At 43.3% G+C, this 20,859-nt stretch overlaps 1 protein-coding gene across 1 annotated transcript; it reads right to left on the bottom strand.

The window, feature by feature from the left end:
• Positions 1-1,390: 1,390 nt before the first annotated feature.
• Positions 1,391-20,853, bottom strand: CMPK2 (cytidine/uridine monophosphate kinase 2). Its single transcript, XM_032212972.1, is given in 9 exon segments — positions 1,391-1,558; positions 3,621-3,672; positions 3,675-3,803; positions 3,806-3,852; positions 7,561-7,762; positions 11,040-11,154; positions 17,497-17,651; positions 20,639-20,712; positions 20,822-20,853. Coding segments are annotated over 9 exon segments (957 nt in total). The 3' UTR covers positions 1,391-1,407.
• Positions 20,854-20,859: the final 6 nt, after the last annotated feature.

Raw genomic sequence — 20,859 nt, forward strand, 5'->3', positions numbered from 1 at the left:
CGCTAGGAGACTCTATGGTGGGGGGAAACCGGATTTCCAGTTGGCAGGGGGAAAAGGATGTTGCGCTAGGAGACTCTATGGTGGGGGGAAACCGGATTTCCAGTTTCCAGGGGGAAAAGGATGTTGCGCTAGGAGACTCTATGGTGGGGGGAAACTGGATTTCCAGTTGGCAGGGGGAAAAGGATGTTGCGCTAGGAGACTCTATGGTGGGGGGGAAACCGGATTTCCAGTTTCCAGGGGGAAAAGGATGTTGCGCTAGGAGACTCTATGGTGGGGGGAAACCGGATTTCCAGTTGCCAGGGGAAAAGGATGTTGCGCTAGGAGACTCTATGGTGGGGGGAAACCCGATTACCAGTTGCCAGGGGAAAAGGATGTTGCGCTAGGAGACTCTATGGTGGGGGGAAACCCGATTACCAGTTGGCAGGGGGAAAAGGATGTTGCGCTAGGAGACTCTATGGTGGGGGGAAACCCGATTACCAGTTGCCAGGGGGAAAAGGATGTTGCGCTAGGAGACTCTATGGTGGGGGGAACCGGACTTCCAGTCAGCTCCAGAATTGAACGGGGGGCTTCCGGTTAGGACCTTTGTGGCTCTTTGGGTGTTTTAAGGTTGCTAACCCCTGCTCTACACAAATTCTTCCTTTTAAAACGAGAACCTGCACTTCTTTCTCCTTCCTGCAGCGTGGAGTATTTTCAACAGATATAGCAAGAAAATGGGAGGAGACAAAAGGACTCCCAGACACCATTTATTTTTCATTTCGATTCAGAATTTTATCTCCAGTGACCATAGTAATTCACGTTCAAGTCCTTAATTAAGTCTACCTTTTGATAACCCACCTCATTAAAGGCTTACTATAATTTGTCTATGTGATACTGTCACAGAGTTAATTCAGACCGAGAACAAGGAGAATATTTTGGAAAATCTACACAAATCTACTGCCAGTTTACGTGACGAATGTGCTTGTACATATTTTGTTTTTAGTTATGAAGAGTGTAACAACTGCATTCCTTAATCAGTAGTACATTTCAGTAAGATTGCATATTTTAAAAATTAGTTTGTCCATATGAAAAATTATTTATTGTCTTGCATGTGCCTTATAGCAGTAGCAGTAGCAATAGCAGTTAGACTTATATACCGCTTCACAGGCTTTCAGCCCTCTCTAAGCGGTTTACAGAGTCAGCATATCGCCCCCAACAACAATCCGGGTCCTCATTTTACCCACCTCGGAAGGATGGAAGGTTGAGTCAACCCTGAGCCGGTGAGATTTGAACAGCCGAACTGCAGAACTGCAGTCAGCTGAAGTGGCCTGCAGTGCTGCATTTAACCACTGCGCCACCTCGGCTCTATGCTTCTCACTTGTTCAGAAAATATTAACATCTGTTTTCTACGGGAGATTTTGATTCTGATAGTTATTGACAATAGTATATAGACAAAGAGCTATAGGAAATGGAAGTGATTTTAATCAAACGCAGAGCAGCTTTGGCAACTTCTTCCTTAGGAGGATTGGCATCAAGGATATGACATGTTGGATTTTCCATTCTTCTGTAAGACTCTTCAACTCTATTAAAAAATATATATATATATAGCATTACCAAGTGTAGAAAAACTTTGCATTCATACTAAGAGCCAAGCCAAGCCATACTAAGAGCCAACCAAGAACCTACAAGACCGTCTCCTGCCACATACCTCCCTTAGGCCAATGGGATGGACCTTCTCCGGGTGCCTTCAGCAGGTCAATGCGGCTGGCGGCACCTAGGAGTAAGGCCTTCTCTGTTGCCACTCCGGCCCTATGGAATGAGCTACCCCAGAGATCCGGGCCATCCCCACTCTCATGGCCTTTCGCAAGCTGATTGGGTGTTTGTTGTGTTCTTTTTTAACTTTGTGTGTCCTATTGTTTTTAAGTTCTTTTAATTTCTTTTTATTCTGTAAGCCGCCTGGAGTCCTTCGGGATTGGGCGGCATAGAAACCTAATAAATTCAATTCAATTCAACTGCAAAACTTTCAGTGTAGTATATACTCCAGAAGCCATGAACTGTGATTTTAAATGCTTCCCTGGAAGGATTCAGCTAGCCATTCATCCAAAATAAAGCAAAACGACATGTCATCCCAGGTTGTCGAAAAGGATTTTTTTTTTTTAAATAGGGCTTGCAAAAGCTTTAATTTTAAGCTTTGATCTGAAAGGGAGCCGAATTGTCTACTTGGAAACTGAATGCACCAGTTAACTTCAAATCAACTCAAAAATTTCATGAAGTTGTATACACATGCACAGGCACAATTATTAAAAAGAATCAGAGCTTGGCTTAGTTTTTGTATTTCAAATATTTGGATATATTATGGACTCCACCTAAGAACCCAAGATTTCACATACAGTACTGTACTCCAGCTTCAATTACTATGGAGCACAATTTATATCTAAAAACACAAAGGCTTATCTGGCTGAAGCGGTTACTATTTGCAGCTAGTCTACTCGGTATTTTAGGACCCCTCACACAAGGCAGCAGACCCTGAAAAGTGCAATGTCACACATGTACCCTTCTAAGGGTCTTTTTGTCCAGCAAAACCAGTGTCAGGGTTCCAAGTAACACCCCTAATGAAAGAAGACTCCAAGGCTCGAGTTTCCTCAAAGTTCCATTTTATTAGAGATGTCATATTGGCACATCTGGGAAAACACGAATCTGAAAGCTTCCAGGTTTTGCCCACCCAAATGAAAGTTCAAGCCCCTGCCTCAGCACCCACATGTCCATCACATGGTCCAATCAAGTATCATTCAAAACTGGAGATGCCTCCCAATCACACCATTGCAGTTGCAAGGCAAGATGGCCTTGACTCTCTGAGAAAGGAATGTATTTAGACTATCTATCTCCCATACTCCGTATAATCCCCCCTCCCATTTTCCCACAGTAGAAATTGTAGCAGGCCTGAATGCCTAATGCAAAAGATGTCTTCCAGGCCTGACAACTGTAACCTCTCCAAAATCTGTTGTGGGGCGAGTGGGGCTTGAAGCCAACCTCTTCTAGGCACTCCCCAAAATGGCTATGGAGAGGTCAGAAAAGACCAGGTTTTGTAATTATGATTGGCTTTCCCAGCTGCACGAATGCATTTATTTAACTCGGTGTTTTTCATGCTGGCTGGGGAATTCTGAGAGTTGAAGTCCATGCATCTTAAAGTTGCTGAGGCTGAAAAAGACTTTCTCTGATCCCTTCCCTGCACGTAGCATTCACAGTAGCCAATAAACCTAAACCTACAACTATGAGACATAAAAGCATTCGTCACAATGAGCCTCTTTGTTTTCTTAGGAGGCAAGTGGAATTTTTCCTGCCTGCTTTTATCCTATACGTTGCTACCATTCTTTGTGGTTCAACCTTAATTGGCCTAGCTTTCCCAAGGTTAAGGTTCTGAAATAAGTAGAAATTCAACAACCTTTTTTTCCTAGAAGAAAAAAAAGGATGCCATCTGCTGATATTGACAACCAGTACATAACTCTTCCCCAAGATATTCATAATTAATTTCCCATAATTAACCAACCCCCATTACACTTTTTCTTTAACGTAAAAACAGCAAGATTTTCATGGTTTACTAATAAGGAATATAGTGGCACCCTGTTTTGGATTTTAGTACGTACTTTTGACGGAAGACATCGTTCGTTTCCAAATCCACCTCTTCTCTTGTTTTTCAATCCCACGTCCCTGTAGCCTCCGGGTTCTTTCTTCAGGGCTAACAGTCAACAGCAAGACTATGTCTGGACTCAGAAGGTCATCAGGCCAGTGATACACCAGGTGATGAGGTGGAGGAAGATTTTGCACCTTCCCGTTATTTCAGTTGCAATTGCGTATGCTGCTGTGCTGTGCCAATATCTGTCCAAACAGAGGCATTAGTGTGAGTTTCAGACCAAGATTATCTATAATTCTTTGCTTCTAGAACCATCAATTTCTGCATATGAAATGAACTGTGAAGACAACCCTGACACCCACCAATTGGTCCTGGGGAAGGATGGGCTGGGTTCAGTGGTGGGTTTCAAAAATTTTTAGCACCTCTTCTCTAGGTGTGGCCTGCTTTGTGGGAGTGGCTTGCGGCCATGTGACCGGGTGGGCATGGCCAACTTGTAAAATGTGGTGAAACTCACTTAACAACGCTCTTGCTTAGCAACCAAAATGTTGGCTCAGAAACTCTGGCATTTGAAGCACGCAAGTCTTAAAGCTGTCAAGTTACAAGACCCTCGCACCCCTAACCCTTTAGAAAAAAAAACCCCAGGGGTGTTCAAACTTGACAGCTTTAAGACTTGTGGACTTCAACTCCCAGAATTCCTCCTCTCGCTCTTCATCTTGATGTGCGGATGGGCGGGAGGAGGGAGCTGGAACCGGTTCTAAACGGCACTGTAGATTTGTGGAACCTCTTCTATAGAAGAGGTTAGAACTGGCAGGAACCCACCCCTGGCTGGGTTCCTTCTCTTGTGGAACATCATCTTCAGGGATCAGGGGACAGGTCTTCTCATTGCAGCCCAACCTCTCTGGAACATCATTCCAAAGACTAGAATTCATACTGCTCGCTTTCCCGCAAGCTAATAAAACTAGCTTTACTGGAGTCCTCTGAGAGTAGAATTAGAGTGAGGGGGAAGCCTCCTGTTGTATTGTGACTGTAATGTGGGGTATTGGTATTTTAATGTTGCATTTTTGTAAGCTGCCATGAGTCTTGGTGGATGGATCAGTATGTAAATTTTAACAAGCATATAAATATTTTTTTTTCATTTGATCTGAATGGTTTTAAGGAACTTAAACCCTTCACTTTCTCTTCACAAGGATCTTATCATACAGACTTAACCAAGCAAAGTGGTTTTCTCAAAACACAAACTAAGCACTGTGAAGTCTTGGGAGTGCAGCAACATCAATTTTTCCTTAAAAATTTGCCAGAAAATAACAGTCGGTTGTACAAGTACTTTTCTTCAGACTGCAGTATGATCACCTGTTCTGACCCCCCTCATCCCACACCAACACACACTCCAAGCCAAAGATAAGTTACGGCATTTAATTAACAGACAGACAGGTCCTTGGCAGCAAACTGGCACAGATAAGCCCTGGCAGCAATCCAGCCTGCCAAGCTTCTAACAATGTTCTCCGACATTCGATCCTGTGTTGACTTCTGCAAAGAGGGCCGTGTGCACAAGTAGTCTTTTTATAGTCTGGAGAGGAGCCTATGACCACCAGCTGAGTTCACTTACCTCCTGTAACTGCGCAACTGTTTCCTGACGCCTATTAGCTCTTCGATGGCGTGCATCCAGGAACAACTCACTACTGGCTTCCGGCTCACTCTCCCTTGTCTCCTGCCCACTGGTCCAAGGCTCAGGCGCCTCCTGGTGGCCAACCAGCCTCTCTGCGCCCTGCTTGGAGTCAGAACCCTGTCCAGGGTCCTCCACATCCTCCAGAGCCGACTCATAGGGCACCTCCCTGTCGGAGTCTGGTGGCAGCTCCAACGGCTCCTGCTGGGCCATAACAATCGCCAGTCCCAAATTCAATGTGATACAAGAATACAACCCATAAATATGAAAAAATATATTTAAAAGTTCATTTTCTGATATTTTAAAATTTCAATTTTCTCGAAATATTAAGTTATTTGAATGTAATGGGGTGTATGAGTGATACACAGACACAGAGACACAATAAATTACATAAATATCAGAATTAGTCATTCTGAGTGAACAAGACTAAGGAAGAATAAATGGCTTTTTAAGTCCTCTTGTGCCTCTGTTACTGTATTTATCTCTCCAGGCAGCTGTTAAAAAATATCACATTAAAACACTTTCCTACAATTCACTTTCGTTTTGTCAGTTTCAAGGATGAGACATTCTGTGGTTCACTAAGTTTGGGAAATTAAAGTATTGAAAGATCAGGGAAGGTATTTTTTAATTTTATTTATTTATTTAGAAAATCTAAATACATGGGGATTCAAGGTGTATCTGTATTTTGACCTATCTGTATCTTACTCAATAGATGCCAATATAATAGTAATACTGTACCAAACTGTATATAGTTACCTTTTTCACGACTGAGGAAAAAAAATAGTTTGGATGGATGACATATTTTAGAAACAAAGGTGAACTCTGCATTCTCAAAAGAGGTCTAAAAATTTACCACTTTTAAAATAATTTGAAAAATAATTTGAAAATCTTAAGACTCCAAAGGAGCCAAATTCAAGGTATCAACTTAAGAACCATTATATCCTAATACTTTTTTTTTGTAGCACAGATATGGTGCTAATCACTGGCTGCTTTGGAAGTTCCTCCGTTTCATTCAGTACAGATGGGAGCACAATTTAAAAGCACAAACACAAGTCCTTTTTAGCAATCTAAAGTCCTGGTTGTTTTGATACCATTAATTGAAAATTAAGAGTGATACATTTCTGCTACTGCTATCATCAGATCATCCTCCTGCTCATCATCTAGCCTTTTTTTTTGGGGGGGGGTTTCTTTCAATCACTTTGACCCCAGAGAACTGCCTAGATTAGTCCCTGCTGTTTTCTTGGCAAGCTTTTTGAAAAGTGGTTTGCATTTTCTTGTTTCTAGCATATATATACACCCACTGATTATTCCAAAATTCAGAACTGTAATAAAATAACCACAGGCAATAGATAATTAAAATTCATTATAACTTCCTATTTCTATCTATCTATCTATCTATCTATCTATCTATCTTATATCTATCTATCCGTCTATCTATCTATCTATCCATCCATCCATCCATCCACCCATCCACCCACCCACCCACCCACCCACCCACCCACCCATCCATCCATCCATCCATCCATCCATCCATCCATCCATCCATCTATCTATCTATCTATCTATCTATCTATCTATCTATCTATCTATCTATCTATCTACCATCTATCTATAAATGGCTATGTGTGTGTGTATGTTTCAGCATAATTCTGGAACCCCTCGAGCAATTTCAACCAAACAGGGTACACAGATTGCTTACTCTCTGGGAAAAAATAGTGTGGGAGTAAGACACACCAAGCACCCCTTGGGGGGGTGTTCTGTTAAGATACAGCCTGGTGTGCCTTAAAATGGCTTCTACTGTACTGCCGTAAAATGGCTTCTACTGTATAGCGCAGTGGAATTGCGCTGGTAACAGCTTCACAGTACTCCACAAGGGGGCTCCCTCTGGTAAAGGGGAAAATCCAACATTAGAAATTACGTTTGGTCCAGACTTTTCCCCCCTTATAAATAAATATGGGCAATGCTGGGTTATCAGCTAGTCTTTCATAAAATACTAGAAACACAACTTGTACAATTAACAAGGCGGCACATTTTTCAATGAAGGCACTTTATGTTTGTTGAGTCCTGATGCTCTCTGAGCTCGGTTGTTTTCTTGCAAATGTTTCATTATCCAACTACGTAACGTCATCTATGCAAGTATAATGTGGGGTTGCTCCCTGTCTACATGGAGCAGCTTGTGCAGCCAGTTTTGAAACATTTGCAAGCAAACAGCCAATCTCACAGAGTCCCAAGGTTCATCTCCGAGCTATATATTTTTTTTCCCCATTGGAAACGCTTTGTTTTTTGCAAACTGTCTAGAATCACTGGAGACTTAGAGGATTCTTTGGCTACTTCAGAAGCCACAATGTAGTTAGTCAGTGCATAGAAGGCTCTCCGTATGAGTGGTGGTTCATCATCAAAAATCTTCCGCCACTGGCCAACGCACGATGGAGGAGTCCTCAAGAGTACGGCGTTCAGGGAGTCTTTCAAAAAATGGGTCACTGTTGTTTTGCCTACATTTGGTACAGGAAAGAAAGTCACCCTTAGTTATGACACAACAGGGGAATCGATCGAATTTGCAAGAATTTAGATTAGATCATTGACATCATAGGCAATAATCTACCGTGTTGTATCTCTCCCTGTCTTATCTGCAGATAAAATAAAATTTTGTGGAGAACTATCAGCCATTCTCTTGGCACAGTGGTTAGAATGCAGTATTGCAGGCTAATTCTGCCAAACTGCCAGCAGTTCGACCCCAACTGGCTCAAGGTAGATTCGGCCTTCCCCTCCTTCCGGAGGTCAGTAAAATGAGGACCCAGATGGTTGAGGGCAATAGGCTGTAAACCGCTTAGAGAGGGCTGTAAACGCACTGTGAGATAGTATACAAGTTTGAGTGCTATTGCTAGTTGCTGTGACTTGAAGAAGAGGTGAAGATGGAAATCCTCTTACTTCCTTAGTCACACTGCCTATAACTGCCACCAATCCTGCTGTGAAGAGATGTTCACGAAGGCAAGAAGGCAACTTTTCTTGTACCTGCACTGAATGGACTGGGATTAAGATAGATAGGATTTAAACTTCACAAAAGGGTTTTAATCCACTATTTGCATGAATCCACGGCCCTCACTCACAAATCAACACGTTCTCTAAGCCATATAAATGATCTGTTGGGTTTAATATGCAGTGTGCATCCCATCGTGGTTATAACAAACTATATTATGTTCAAATTCAGACAGTTGGACATTATTCAATAAACCATGGTCAAAGAAAACTAATGCAGGAGTAGAATGCTATTACCTAGATATTGTTATAAACAGCAAGCATTGGATGAATTATTAACAAGGTGGAAATAATGCTTAGTTCACCTGGAATTACTTATGAACTAAAAACAGATTAATGTATATCAGCTTTTCTCACTCTGTGCCCTTACATTATGTTGGCCTACAATTTCTGTGATCCTCACAAGAATGGCAAGGGAACTCCTGAGGGAGGTAGAAAGATGGATTTGCAAGCTATATTTGATCCATACGCTGTCAGCTACACAACCCTGCCATATGACAAAGATTTCTGTTTTCTACTAACCTGAACATCTGTTTACTAATCCTCAAATTACAATCAAACACACTTCACTTCTATTTAATTGTTGCCATTTTGTTTTCTTGCTAATTTGGACACTCTAATGCAGTGTTTCTCAACCTTGGCAACTTGAAGATGTCCGGACTTCAACTCCCAGAATTCCCCAGCCAGCGAATGCATTCTGGGAGTTGAAGTCCGGACTGCCCTTAGAACACTTTCACCAGGCTTGAGAATTATGGATCTTTTTAAAAATAAATAAATTGTGGTTAAGGGAATTCTGGGAGTTGAAGTCCGGACATCTTCAAGTTGCCAAGGTTGAGAAACACTGCTCTAATGACCTCCAAATAACTAATCACTTACAAACAAACAATTCTGGGCAGTATGTCACTTGCATTCATTTGTTCGTTTATTGTTGTGATGCAACTACAATTTATTTATTTTTAAAAAGATCCATAATTCTCAAGCCTGGTGAAAGTGTTCTAAGGGCAGTGGTAAAAAAAGTAAACAATTACGCAGAGTAGCTAAACTGCTGGTATTTTTCAATGGGAAGAATTAATTTTTAAGCCAAGTTAAGCCAATATATTCTATTTACAAATTGAGGTCCTATTCATCAGCATCTGCAACAAATTAGGATTGCATGCCGATTGTCAATCCACATACCATTAGGAAGATTATATGTTGGCTGCACAAAAAAGGATATACTCCAGTCCCTCCCCACCGCTGAAGAGAGAAAATAATTGCCCTTTTAAGACAAAGGGAAGAACTCTAGTGGACTGTTGACTGAACTTGGAAAAAGCATAGGGGGCACCATCCTTTCCCCAGCTTTTGATTGTCAAGAGGCTTCTGAGTGCAATTTAAAGTAGTTGCACTAAACTATAAAATCTTAACACAGTAATCATAGACTGTGTGAATGATCTTGAGGAAAGAGGGGAAGAGATGCTGCCTAGGAAACAGTCAGACGAGAGAACATGTTAATGTACTCACTTGTCTGCTCTTAAACTTGATTTTTATTTTTATTTTTAAGATGTTGCACAAGCCCTGCTTTCAGTTCAATGTGTTATGTGAACCCACAAAGGAAGTTGATTTGATACTATATGGACAGTGATGGCTACCTTTTTCTAAAGGTGTGCCAAAATTGTGTGCATGTTATTGCATGCGCGCGTATGCCCCACCCACACACGGGGGGGGGGGGGTTCACCCTCCCCAGGCTCCGGAGGCTTTCAGATTCAGATTTAGTTTATTTGTATGCTGCCCTTCTCTGGGAGGGACTCAGGGCGGCGAACAACTCAAAAGGGGAAAAGGGATACAAACACAATACAAGTAATTAAAATACACAAGAGTCATACAGCCATACAAGTCGAGAGGGGAGGGGAACTGATCAACCCCAGGCCTGCCGGCACAGCCAGGTTTTGACGGCTTTCCGGAAGGCCTGGAGAGAGGTGAGGGGTCCGAATCTCGCGGGGAGTTCGTTTCCAAAGGGTCGGAGCTGCCACAGGAAGGCCCTCCCCCGGGTGGTAGCCAGGTGGCATTGGCTGGTGGAAGGAACCCGGAGGAGGCTGAACCTGTGTGATCTAAATGGGTCCTTTGGGAGGTAATTGGCAGCAGGCAGTCTCTCAAGTACCCAGGTCCAATACCATGAAGGGCTTTATAAGTTACCGACTAGCACTTTGAAGCGTATCCGGAGACCGATCGTAGCCAGTGCAGCTCGCGGAGAATAGGTGTAACTTTCCTGAAGTCTGGGGAGGGCTAAAGCAGCCAAAAATCATCTGGCCAGTGCATACATGCGTGATGGAGCTGAGGGCTGCCGTGCCGGCAAATATGGCTCCGTATGCCACCTGTGGCACGTGACCCGACAAATGCATGTACGACAAAGCGCGCCGACGAAACCCGCGGTGCGAAAACCACGACGTCAACAACACGCCCACAACAGCGCGCCGACAGAAGTGCAATTTAAGTTAAGGGTTAGGTTCAGGGTTAGGTTTAGAGCGCGCTTCTGTCGGCGCGCTGTTGTTGGCACATTTCTGCGGTCATTTGTCGGCGCGGTTTAGAACTTGTGGTTTTCCTCGCCGTGGTTTCGTCGGGCACGCTTTTGTCGGGCGCGCTTTTGTCGGTGGAACCCTGTGGCACACACATGCCATGGGTTTGCCATCACGGCTATATGAAATGTGTCAGTCAAAGAACAGCTTATGCTTTCCTAAAAATATGTCTTTTTCTTACCTGTTGCATCTAGTCCTTCAATAACGATTAGAGGAAAGTTTCCTTTCTTTGGATGTTTAGGACACTTATCCACGAGTTCTAGAACCAGTCTGGATTCAGGAATTATTGAAGTGCACTGTAACGAGAAGACACATGGATTCTTCTAAGGACTAGAAGCAGTACTTAAGGAGCAATGCTCATGAGGTCCACTTGAAGTGCCAGGTAGACTAAAGAATGTGGCTCCTGCATCCTAAAGCAACAGTTCTGTCACCTGAAAGAAATTCAGCTGACATTCACAAGAGACAGATACCAAAAATCTCTGGTTCCACCACAAAACCGCGCTTGACTAAACCGCACCCGACTAAACCGCGTCGCTGACATCATCAACAGGGCGACAACAGCGCAGAGACAGAAGCATGCTGTAAACCCTAAACCTAAAATTAACCCCTAAATCTAAACCTAACCCCCCCAAACCTAATCCTAACCCTAAACCTAATCCCTAACCCTTAACCTAACCCTAACCCTACCCTTAACCTAACCCTAAAGCTAACCCTAAAAGCTAACCCTTACCTTAAGTTGAATCGGCTTGCTTTCAAAGCGCTATTTAAAGCGCCCTTCTTTCTCTCCGCGCTGGCTGTTGTCGCCCCGTTGATGACTTCAGCGACGCGGTTTAATCGGGGCGCGGCTTAGTCGAGCGCGGTTTTGACGGGTCACAAAATCTCTTGTCTTCCACATAGGATCTATAACTTGGCCATTCAACGGGTAGATCATAGGAAAGCAACACTTTAAAAAACCTTAAGTCTGACTGGATTAATTTAAAAGATATTGTGCCATTAACATGCCCATTTTATAAGGTTTTTTTTGGAATATGTATCCAAGTCCCCTTTATCCATATTTTCTTCAAGAAAACATACAAAATCCCTGTTCAAGACATTCCGGGTACAAAATGCAGAATGCTTTTTAATATTTTTCATTTCTGTAAGCGCCCGGAGTCCTTCGGGATTGGTCGGACCTTTTAAATTCAATAAATGAAATGAGAATGAGAATGCAGACATTGAAAAACTAAGTTTGAACAATATGGTATCATGTTTTGCATCAACATTCCCCACAAGGATTTTTCATACATTTTCCCTTTAAATAAACAATTTTATTGTTCAAAACAAAAATCAAAAGGCCTTGGTAAAGTATACTTCTATTCTAACTGCTTTAATAACATTTTAAAAAAAACCCACGCCAAATACCATCGTCTGGCTCAAATAAAACTTTTGAGAAGATACAACTTTTACAGACTAAAAGATTTCTATAGCAATAGGGAACCGCTCAATAAACAAGACATACAGCAATGAGTAAGTGAGAAGTTGTGATTGTTTTTGTTAATTATTAAATTTCTACTGGGCATTAAGGATGTTAGACTTTGATCAATTCATTATTATGCTAATTTTGAGAACTTAATACTTAATTATACAGAACAACTAAAGAGAACAATCTCAAAACTTTATAGCAGTGGTTCCCAAACTTGGCAACTTTAAGACTTGTGGACTTCAACTCCCAGAATTCTCCAGCCAGCTCTGGCTGGAGAATTCTGGGAGTTGAAGTCCACAAGTCTTAAAGTTGCCAAGTTTGGGAACCACTGCTTTATAGGTTTACTATTGAAGTTAGAAACAAGAGAGCCACCTCTTCCTCTTAAACTAAGGAAATTTAGGCTACTCATTTTGGTAAACTCATCCAGGAGATAAATTGGCAGGCATTATAGAAATCAGGTTGATTCACCCAGGTTTCAATGCAAGAAATTCTCGAGAAGATTTTATATCATTAGCACTTGATTCTGGGCAGATTGGCACCTGTACATATTATTTTTCCAAATATGGGATAAGTTGTCTTTACTTCACTTGTAGTAATCATGCAATAAAGTTATTTATTGGGGTAGGGGACACAAAATCATTATTTAAAAAGAATTGTCTATAACCCAGAGTTACTGAATTTATTTTTGAGACTAAATAAAAAATGAGAAATGTAAACTACTTAATTTTAGCAGCTAAAATAATTGCCCAATATTGGAAACAAATAAGATAACTGAATAATTAAGGTGTGGATTAACAAGACCTCTTCATTGCCGTGTTGGAAAAGGTTATAGATACAGTGAAAATACGCCAGATAGAGGAACTACAATTCTATCAAATTTGATGAATATTATATTTAATTTCCTGTTGCAATAGAAATACCATTGGTAAAGCTTTATATAGATAGATAGATAGATAGATAGATAGATAGATAGATAGATAGATAGATAGATAGATAGATAGATACAGATACAGATACAGATACAGAGATAGATAGATAGATAGATAGATAGATAGATAGATAGATAGATAGATAGATAGATAGATATAGATATAGATATAGATATAGATATATAAACTATCAACATATATATATTGTCTGTCTTATTAGCAGGTTTTAAAATAAGCTTCTACAAAAAAACATTATTTATGTATGTGTCCGTATGCATCACAAATTTATGTCAGTTACTTGATAGTTCGATAACTAAAAACCAAAACCCTCCTGAAATCTAAACAAGCATCATTAAAAGTCACATGTTAATATAATTATTTCATATATGGTGTTCCAAATGTGCCATGGAAAAGGAGTTCCTGAATGTAATTTAGTATCTTTTCTTCAAATGAATCAACCCAGGTGAAAATAATATACTGGGGGGAGTGGGGGTGGTGTTATTTCTGGTTGCCTTTGAATAAGTTTTTGGCTCCTAGCAATTTCCTGCAGCTTACCTGGCAAGATTTTAGAAATGGCTTGGCCTTGTCTCCTTGCCAGAGATGAGAAAATGTGACTGGCAAAAGGTCATCCAGCTGGTAGAAAGAACTAGAACTCAAGTCTTCCGTCCAGATGTCTTAACACTATAGATAATCCTTGCTTTACTATTGCAATGGAGCTGGCCCCATTCCAGCTGAAAGTCATCATGAATCTAAGGTAGGGTCATTCACATGGCAACCCCAATTTTCTGACCCTTTTTACAGCGGTCATTAAGCAGCCACTGTGGTCATAAAGCAACTACTACCACGGTCGTTAAACAGCCTCCACAAATTAAGCCAACACATTGTTTGCTATGGGTCATTCTTGTGTTAAATTGGAAGTGAAAAATGGTTTCTCGTAAAAATGTTGTAAATCACAGGGATGTGATTGCAGGACATTGCAAACATTTTAAATATGAGCCAATGGCCAAGTATTCATAATGCGGTCATGAGAGGGAGCAGCCATGGGAACTGGGTCATACAAACATTCTTTGGGGGAGCGATGTAACCTCAACAGTCGCTAAGCAACGAGCCATAAGTCAAGGACACACCAAACAGGCTCTCATAATGTATTGCGAAGCATACAAAAAGTCAAATTAACCCAAGCGAATCAAAAACAAGAGAGACAACTTTTAGCTTTACAACAGAGTCTCCCTGTGACTGGCCCTATTTTTGTGGCCATTATGAAGCGAATGTAGCCTTGTCCTACAACCTGTCAGGACCCTCTCCATTAGATAATTAGGAAAGAGACCACGAGACTCCATGAGTAGAAATAAAGTGTACTTTTACTAATTATAGATCAGCAGCGTAGCAAAGCGAAGTCTGATTATTTAGGCGCGAAAGCAAATGATATATAGAATAACCCATTCCCCACCCCTTGGCATCCCAGTTACAGTCCAATCATAATTCTCCCAAGTGTCAGGTGTGAGATAACTTCAAAAGGCATCACGAAGATGGAATGTCGGTGCCGTTAGTCCTGGCAGGAATCTCCTACGCATGCGTAGTCCTGACAGGCAGCTGAGCTCCAGAATCTTCCTCCAGCACAATGAGTAACCCCTCCCAAATACCATGCCATCCCTCCCCGTTTCATGGCAGTCGAAGCAACAGCAAAGCAGAGGCTGACACAACCAGAGAAGAGGCTTCGGAATGGCAAGATCTGCTAGCTGGGGCTAAAACCTCTTACCCTGAACAAGTTTCTCAAGAGTCTACCCATGACCTAGACAGGTCTTCCCTATTTTTAAAGAAGACCAATTTGGTGTGCGATGACACCTCAATCCATGGAAACAACCAGACAACTTCCCTTTGTATAAATCAAGTTTCCTGATGAGCTCCAAAAGTTGACCCACTCTCCCTTATAACCTGGAATATAGCAGGTTGGTCCGTCCCATCAAAAGACCAACTCTTTTTTAAAAAATATTTTTTTTTTTTTTTGTTACATAAACAACACATGCCCACACCAGTGGGGGGGGGGAATCAAAACACAAAAAACAAAAAAAACAAGGCAGGGGGGGGGGAAAGAAAAAGAAACAAAAAAGAAAAAACACAACAATATATGTTATAAAAAAAGTATATCAGCTGGTTACAACATGTTTTGTGCATCTCTTCCATTAATTCATATTAATTCAAATATCTTAACTCAAATGTTTACCCTATTGACATCATCATACCTCCACTTTTAGTTGACTACAGTTGTTTAAACATCCTTCATCCTTAACTATGCCAAAGATTTAATCCATAACCACATGCTGACATTTCATTTACTTGTTTATAAAATCCTCCATTAACGTCAAATCCTCATATCCTGTTTTAGCTAAACATCCATAATATTTAATACCAAAAAATTCCATCCTCCATGCATGGAAGACCAACTCCAAGACCAACTGCTTTTGACTCAAATTGCAACTGCTGGGTCATAAATACTCCCTTGAGAGAGGCCTTGTCATTTTGAATGGTTGCTAAGCAACCGGTCGTAAGTCAAGGACTGCTTATATGCTCTGGGTGTGAAGGCCCAAGATATGAAGAGCTTCTTGGAGAGAAAAATTTTTGACCCAGTTAGTGTGATTGCCACTGCAATTTAACCCAGTTATGCCTCTTGCAGGAGAGATGTGTGGGTCTATTTAACACAAGGACTCAAATCCTTTAGCTTATCAACCGCTTCATGGATTTCAGATGGTTCATTGGGTCCAAAACATTATAGGAGAATAATTTAATTAATACTATGTTTCCTAATAAATGCTATGAATAATAACGTTGACCCTTGATGATTGATCACTCTGGGGTATTGACCACTCCCACAAAGGTGGCCACACCCATGGAGTAGGTTCCAACAATTTTTGAAACCCACCACTGGGATACGGCAACTGCATAAATACGAACCAGTTTGCCAAGCCTCTGAATTCACTTGACGGCGAGGCTGCGGCAACGGTCGTAAGTGTGAAACGTACGGTCCCAAGTCACTTTTTCAATGCCGTTGTTATTTTTGAACCTGACAAGAAGGGCTGGTTCTGCCTCCTTAAACCAGTGGTCCCCAAACTTGGCACTTAAGACTTGTGGACTTCAAAAGAAGAGCTGAGGTGGCGCAGTGGTTAGAAGTGCAGCACTGCAGGCTACTTCAGCTGACTGCAGTTCGGCAGTTCAAATCTCACCGGCTCAGGGTTGACTCAGCCGTCCGTCCTTCCGAGGTGGGTAAAATGAGGACCCGGATTGTTGTTGGGGGCGATATGCTGACTCTGTAAACCGCTTAGAGAGGGCTGAGAGCCCTATGAAGCGGTATATAAGTCTAACTGCTATTGCTATTGCTATAGTTCAAATCTCACCGGCTCAGGGTTGACTCAGCCCTCCCATCCTTCCGAGGTGGGTAAAATGAGGACCCAGATTGTTGGGGGCAATATGCTGACTCTGTAAACCGCTTAGAGAGGGCTGAAAGCCCTATGAAGCGGTATATAAGTCTAACAGCTATTGCTAGTTAAAGTCCACAAGTCTTAAAAGTTGCCAAAGGCTTCTGTCCTCACCACTTACTTCTTCCAGCACTTGTCGGGCAGCCTCCCGAGACCTGAACACGGTGTCCGCCCAGGTGGTGAGGAACCGCCGGGTGGAACTCCGCTTCTTCGGCGGCCACCACGTTGGCTCTGCCCAGCAGCTGGCTCTCCTTCCCCGCCCCCTGGAAGCCCCAAGCAGTGCAGCCCAGCCGGCCGCCTTCGCCTTCCTCGTACACGCACAGGTGAGCCGGGAGCAGCAGCCCCCGCAGGAGCTCGCCCAGAAAGGCCCGCGTCTCCGGCAGCCCCCGCTCGTCCTGCACCAAGAAGCCCTTCTCCAGCATGCGCTCCGCCGCGCCCGTAGCAGAGCAGCGGCAGGACGCGGCCCCGAGCGCCCCAAGGCGCCTCCTCCAACCGGCGCTGCAACGTGCCCTGCAGCCGGGCAGCCCGGACGCGCTCCGGAGGGTTTGCAGCCACGGGCACGCCGAAGGAATAGCATCTGCCCGGAGGGGGAAGGAAGCAGGCGGGCCTGGCGCGGCGGGCTGGCTGCTCTCCGGCGCCGCTCAGGGCGAAAGAGGCTCTCTCCGCCCCTGCCGATCCGGCCACGAAGAAGCGCTCCAGCCAGCCCGGCTTGGTTTGCGGAGAGCAGCCGGTCCATGGCTAATGGGAGCAGCCGAAGGGAGCCGGCTGACTTACGGGGCGGCATGAAGAGAAACGGAAACCGGGAGCGAACGGGTGGACCGAAACCCACGCCCGGCTCTGCTGTTTACCGCCAGGGGGAAAAGGGAGAGATCGGCGGAGAAACGAAAGCTTAAACCGCCCGTCGGCGACTTTGCATCGGGAAACCGAAACTTAACCCCGAAGGAAGTTAGGATTGAAGAAACCCCGTGCAAAAGTCAAAGGGGGGAACGCTGTGACCAAAAAAGGGAAACCGAGAGGATTTGGGAAATGAAGCCGATGACCTCCACGAAAGTGAAAGTTTTGTGAAAGTTTAGGGAGGGATCTGAGCGCCTCTGATACATTTGCCTTTCGTTTGTTTTGAAGAAGGGAGGAAAAAAGGGGGTTGGGATCCGAAGCAAATGCAAATAAATTCAGAAGAGAACAGAATAAAAGAGAATAGGAGCAGAGCAGAACAGAATAACAGAATTGGAAGGGACCTCGGAGGTCATCTAGCCCAACCCCCTGCTCAAGCAATAGCAGTAGACTTCTATACCGCTTCATAGGCCTTTCAGGCCTCTCTAAGCGGTTTACAGAGTCAGCATATTGCCCCCAACAACAATCTGGGTACTCATTTTACCCACCTCGGAAGGATGGAAGGCTGAGTCAACCCTGAGCCGGTGAGATTTGAACCGCTGACCTGCTGATCTAGCAGTAGCCTGCAGTGCTGCATTTAACCACTGCGCCACCTTGGCTCTTATCAGGAGACCCTACACCATGGTTCCCAATGTGAGGCCCACGCCCCACGGGGGGGGGCGATATTTTAATGGGGGCAATTTGAACCTTGTTTAACAAGAGCCGAGGTGGCGCAGTGGGTAGAGTGCAGTACTGCAGCCACTTCAGCAGTTCGGCTGTTCAAATCTCACTGGCTCAAGGTTGATGTGGTGAAACTCACTTAACAACACTCTTGCTTAGCAACCAAAATGTTGGCTCAGAAACTCTGGCATTTGAAGCACGCAAGTCTTAAAGCTGTCAAGTTACAAGACCCTCGCGCCCCCTAACCCTTTAGAAAAAAAAAAACCCAGGGGTGTTCAAACTTGACAGCTTTAAGACTTGTGGATTTCAACTCCCAGAATTCCTCCTCCAGTCATGTTGGCTCAGGAACTCTGACATTGAAGCACCCAAGTCTTAAGCTGTCAAGTTACAAGACCCTGGCAACCCATAACCCTTAGAAAAAAACTCCCAGGTGTGTTCAAACTTGACAGCTTTAAGACTTGTGGACTTCAACTCCCAGAATTCCTCCTCCAGTCATGTTGGCTCAGGAACTCTGACATTGAAGCACCCAAGTCTTAAAGCTGTCAAGTTACAAGACCCTTGCACCCATAACCCTTTAGAAAAAAACTCCCAGGTGTGTTCAAACTTGACAGGCTTTAAGACTTGTGGACTTCAACTCCCAGAATTCCTCCCCTGGCTCTTCATCTTGATGATGTGCGGACGGGCGGCGGGAGGGAGCTGGAACCAGTTCTAAACGGCACTGGAGATTTGTGGAACCTCTTCTATAGAAGAGGTTAGAACTGGCAGGAACCCACCCCTGCCCCTGATCCTTCAGATGCTACCGAAACATTCTCAGCATCCCTCAATATCAGCCCTGCCAAATAGCTACTGGGAGTTGTTTCAGTGATGTCTCAAAAAGCTGTCGGTTGGTTCCCCACCTCTACTTTAATTTGTTTCTCAGTCAATTCTGACTTTTTGGGAATCCAATGGACATGTCATCAGAATTGTCAAAGAGTTTACTGCATCTTTGACTTCTTGTAAAGACCCACTGGGGTTATCAGAAAGCATCCAGCCACTTTTTAAATTAATCCTCTTCCCTTTTTCCCCCCAAGTGTCTTCCAGCTCTTCTTTGATGGCTCTTGCCTTCATGTTACATATATATATATATAGCATTTATTCTTCATTTAATATTCTTGACCCAGTTTTCACAGCTATGAAAAAAGTGGCCTTCACACTACAGCTTAGTTAGCTACTGTCAGTGACAGGTACAATGGTAATAACAATGATGTGGGGCGGGGGAATCATTTTCTAACCAATGCAGGCATTTATAACCAATTTCCTGACCTGACTGCAAGAGTGAAATTGATTTAAGTTTCGGTGAGTTTCAAGGAGCAGCTGCCAAGGTGTTCTAATCAACCAATCAAGCTCAGGGACTGAGTTGGTTAAGTTGCCCTTTGAGTTGGAGAGAAAAACAGCTCAGGGAGATTTTAATTGTACTGTGCATCAAGCATGTGTGCAGCATCTCCCTGGGCAAACCGGCAGTAGCCTCTGCTACTGAATCTACCGTGACCTGTCAAAACCGTGGTAGACAAAAGCGCGCTCGATGAAGCGCGTACCTGACAGACTCATCATCAGCGTGATGAAAAAAAATTAAAAATAAATTAAATTGAAATTAAAATAAAATTAAAGCAAGCCGATTCACATAAAGGTAAGGGTTAGGTTTAGGGTTAGGGTTAGGTTAAGCGTTAGGGTTAGGGTTAGGGTTAGGTTTAGGGTTACGTTAAGCGTAGGGTTAGGTTTAGGGTTAGGTTAAGGGTTAGCGTTAGGTTTAGCATTAGGTTAAGGGTTAGGTTTAGGGTTAGGTTAGGGTTAGGGTTAGGTTAAGGGTTAGCGTTAGGTTTAGGGTTAGGTTTAGGGTTAGGTTTAGGGTTAGGTTTTAGGGTTACGTTAAGCGGTAGGGTTAGGTTTAGGGTTAGGTTAAGGGTTAGCGTTAGGTTTAGCATTAGGTTAAGGGTTAGGTTTAGGGTTAGGTTAAGGGTTAGGGTTAGGTTAAGGGTTAGCGTTAGGTTTAGGGTTAGGTTTAGGGTTAGGTTTAGGGTTAGGTTTAGGGTTACGTTAAGCGGTAGGGTTAGGTTTAGGGTTAGGTTAAGGGTTAGCGTTAGGTTTAGCATTAGGTTAAGGGTTAGGGTTAGGGTTAGGGTTAGTGTTAGGGTTAGGTTAAGGGTTAGCGTTAGGTTTAGGGTTAGGTTTAGGGTTAGGTTTGGGGGGGGTTAGGGTAAGGTTTTGCTTTAATTTTAAATTTACCGCTCACAGCGCGATGTTTTCGTCGCGCTGTGATGACGTCACGTACGCACTTTCGTCGAGCACGCTTTTGTCTACCGCGGTTTTGTGGTGGAACCGAATCTACCCGTGAGTAAGCCCACACTGGGAATAATGCATAACTCGGAATACTGCATGCAATTCTGGTCACTATGTGAGACCCTAGAAAGAGTCCAAAGAAGATCAAGAAAGATGAAAAGAGGCCTGGAGTCTTAAGTCACACCATGATCCATTAAAGGAACTAAGTAGGCTCAGCCTAATGGAGAGATACTTGAAGGGCTTCACGGTGAAGAGAGCATCCATTTACTC

Source organism: Thamnophis elegans, chromosome 3, assembly GCF_009769535.1.
Source record: "Thamnophis elegans isolate rThaEle1 chromosome 3, rThaEle1.pri, whole genome shotgun sequence".
Taxonomy (NCBI): Eukaryota; Metazoa; Chordata; class Lepidosauria; order Squamata; family Colubridae; genus Thamnophis; species Thamnophis elegans.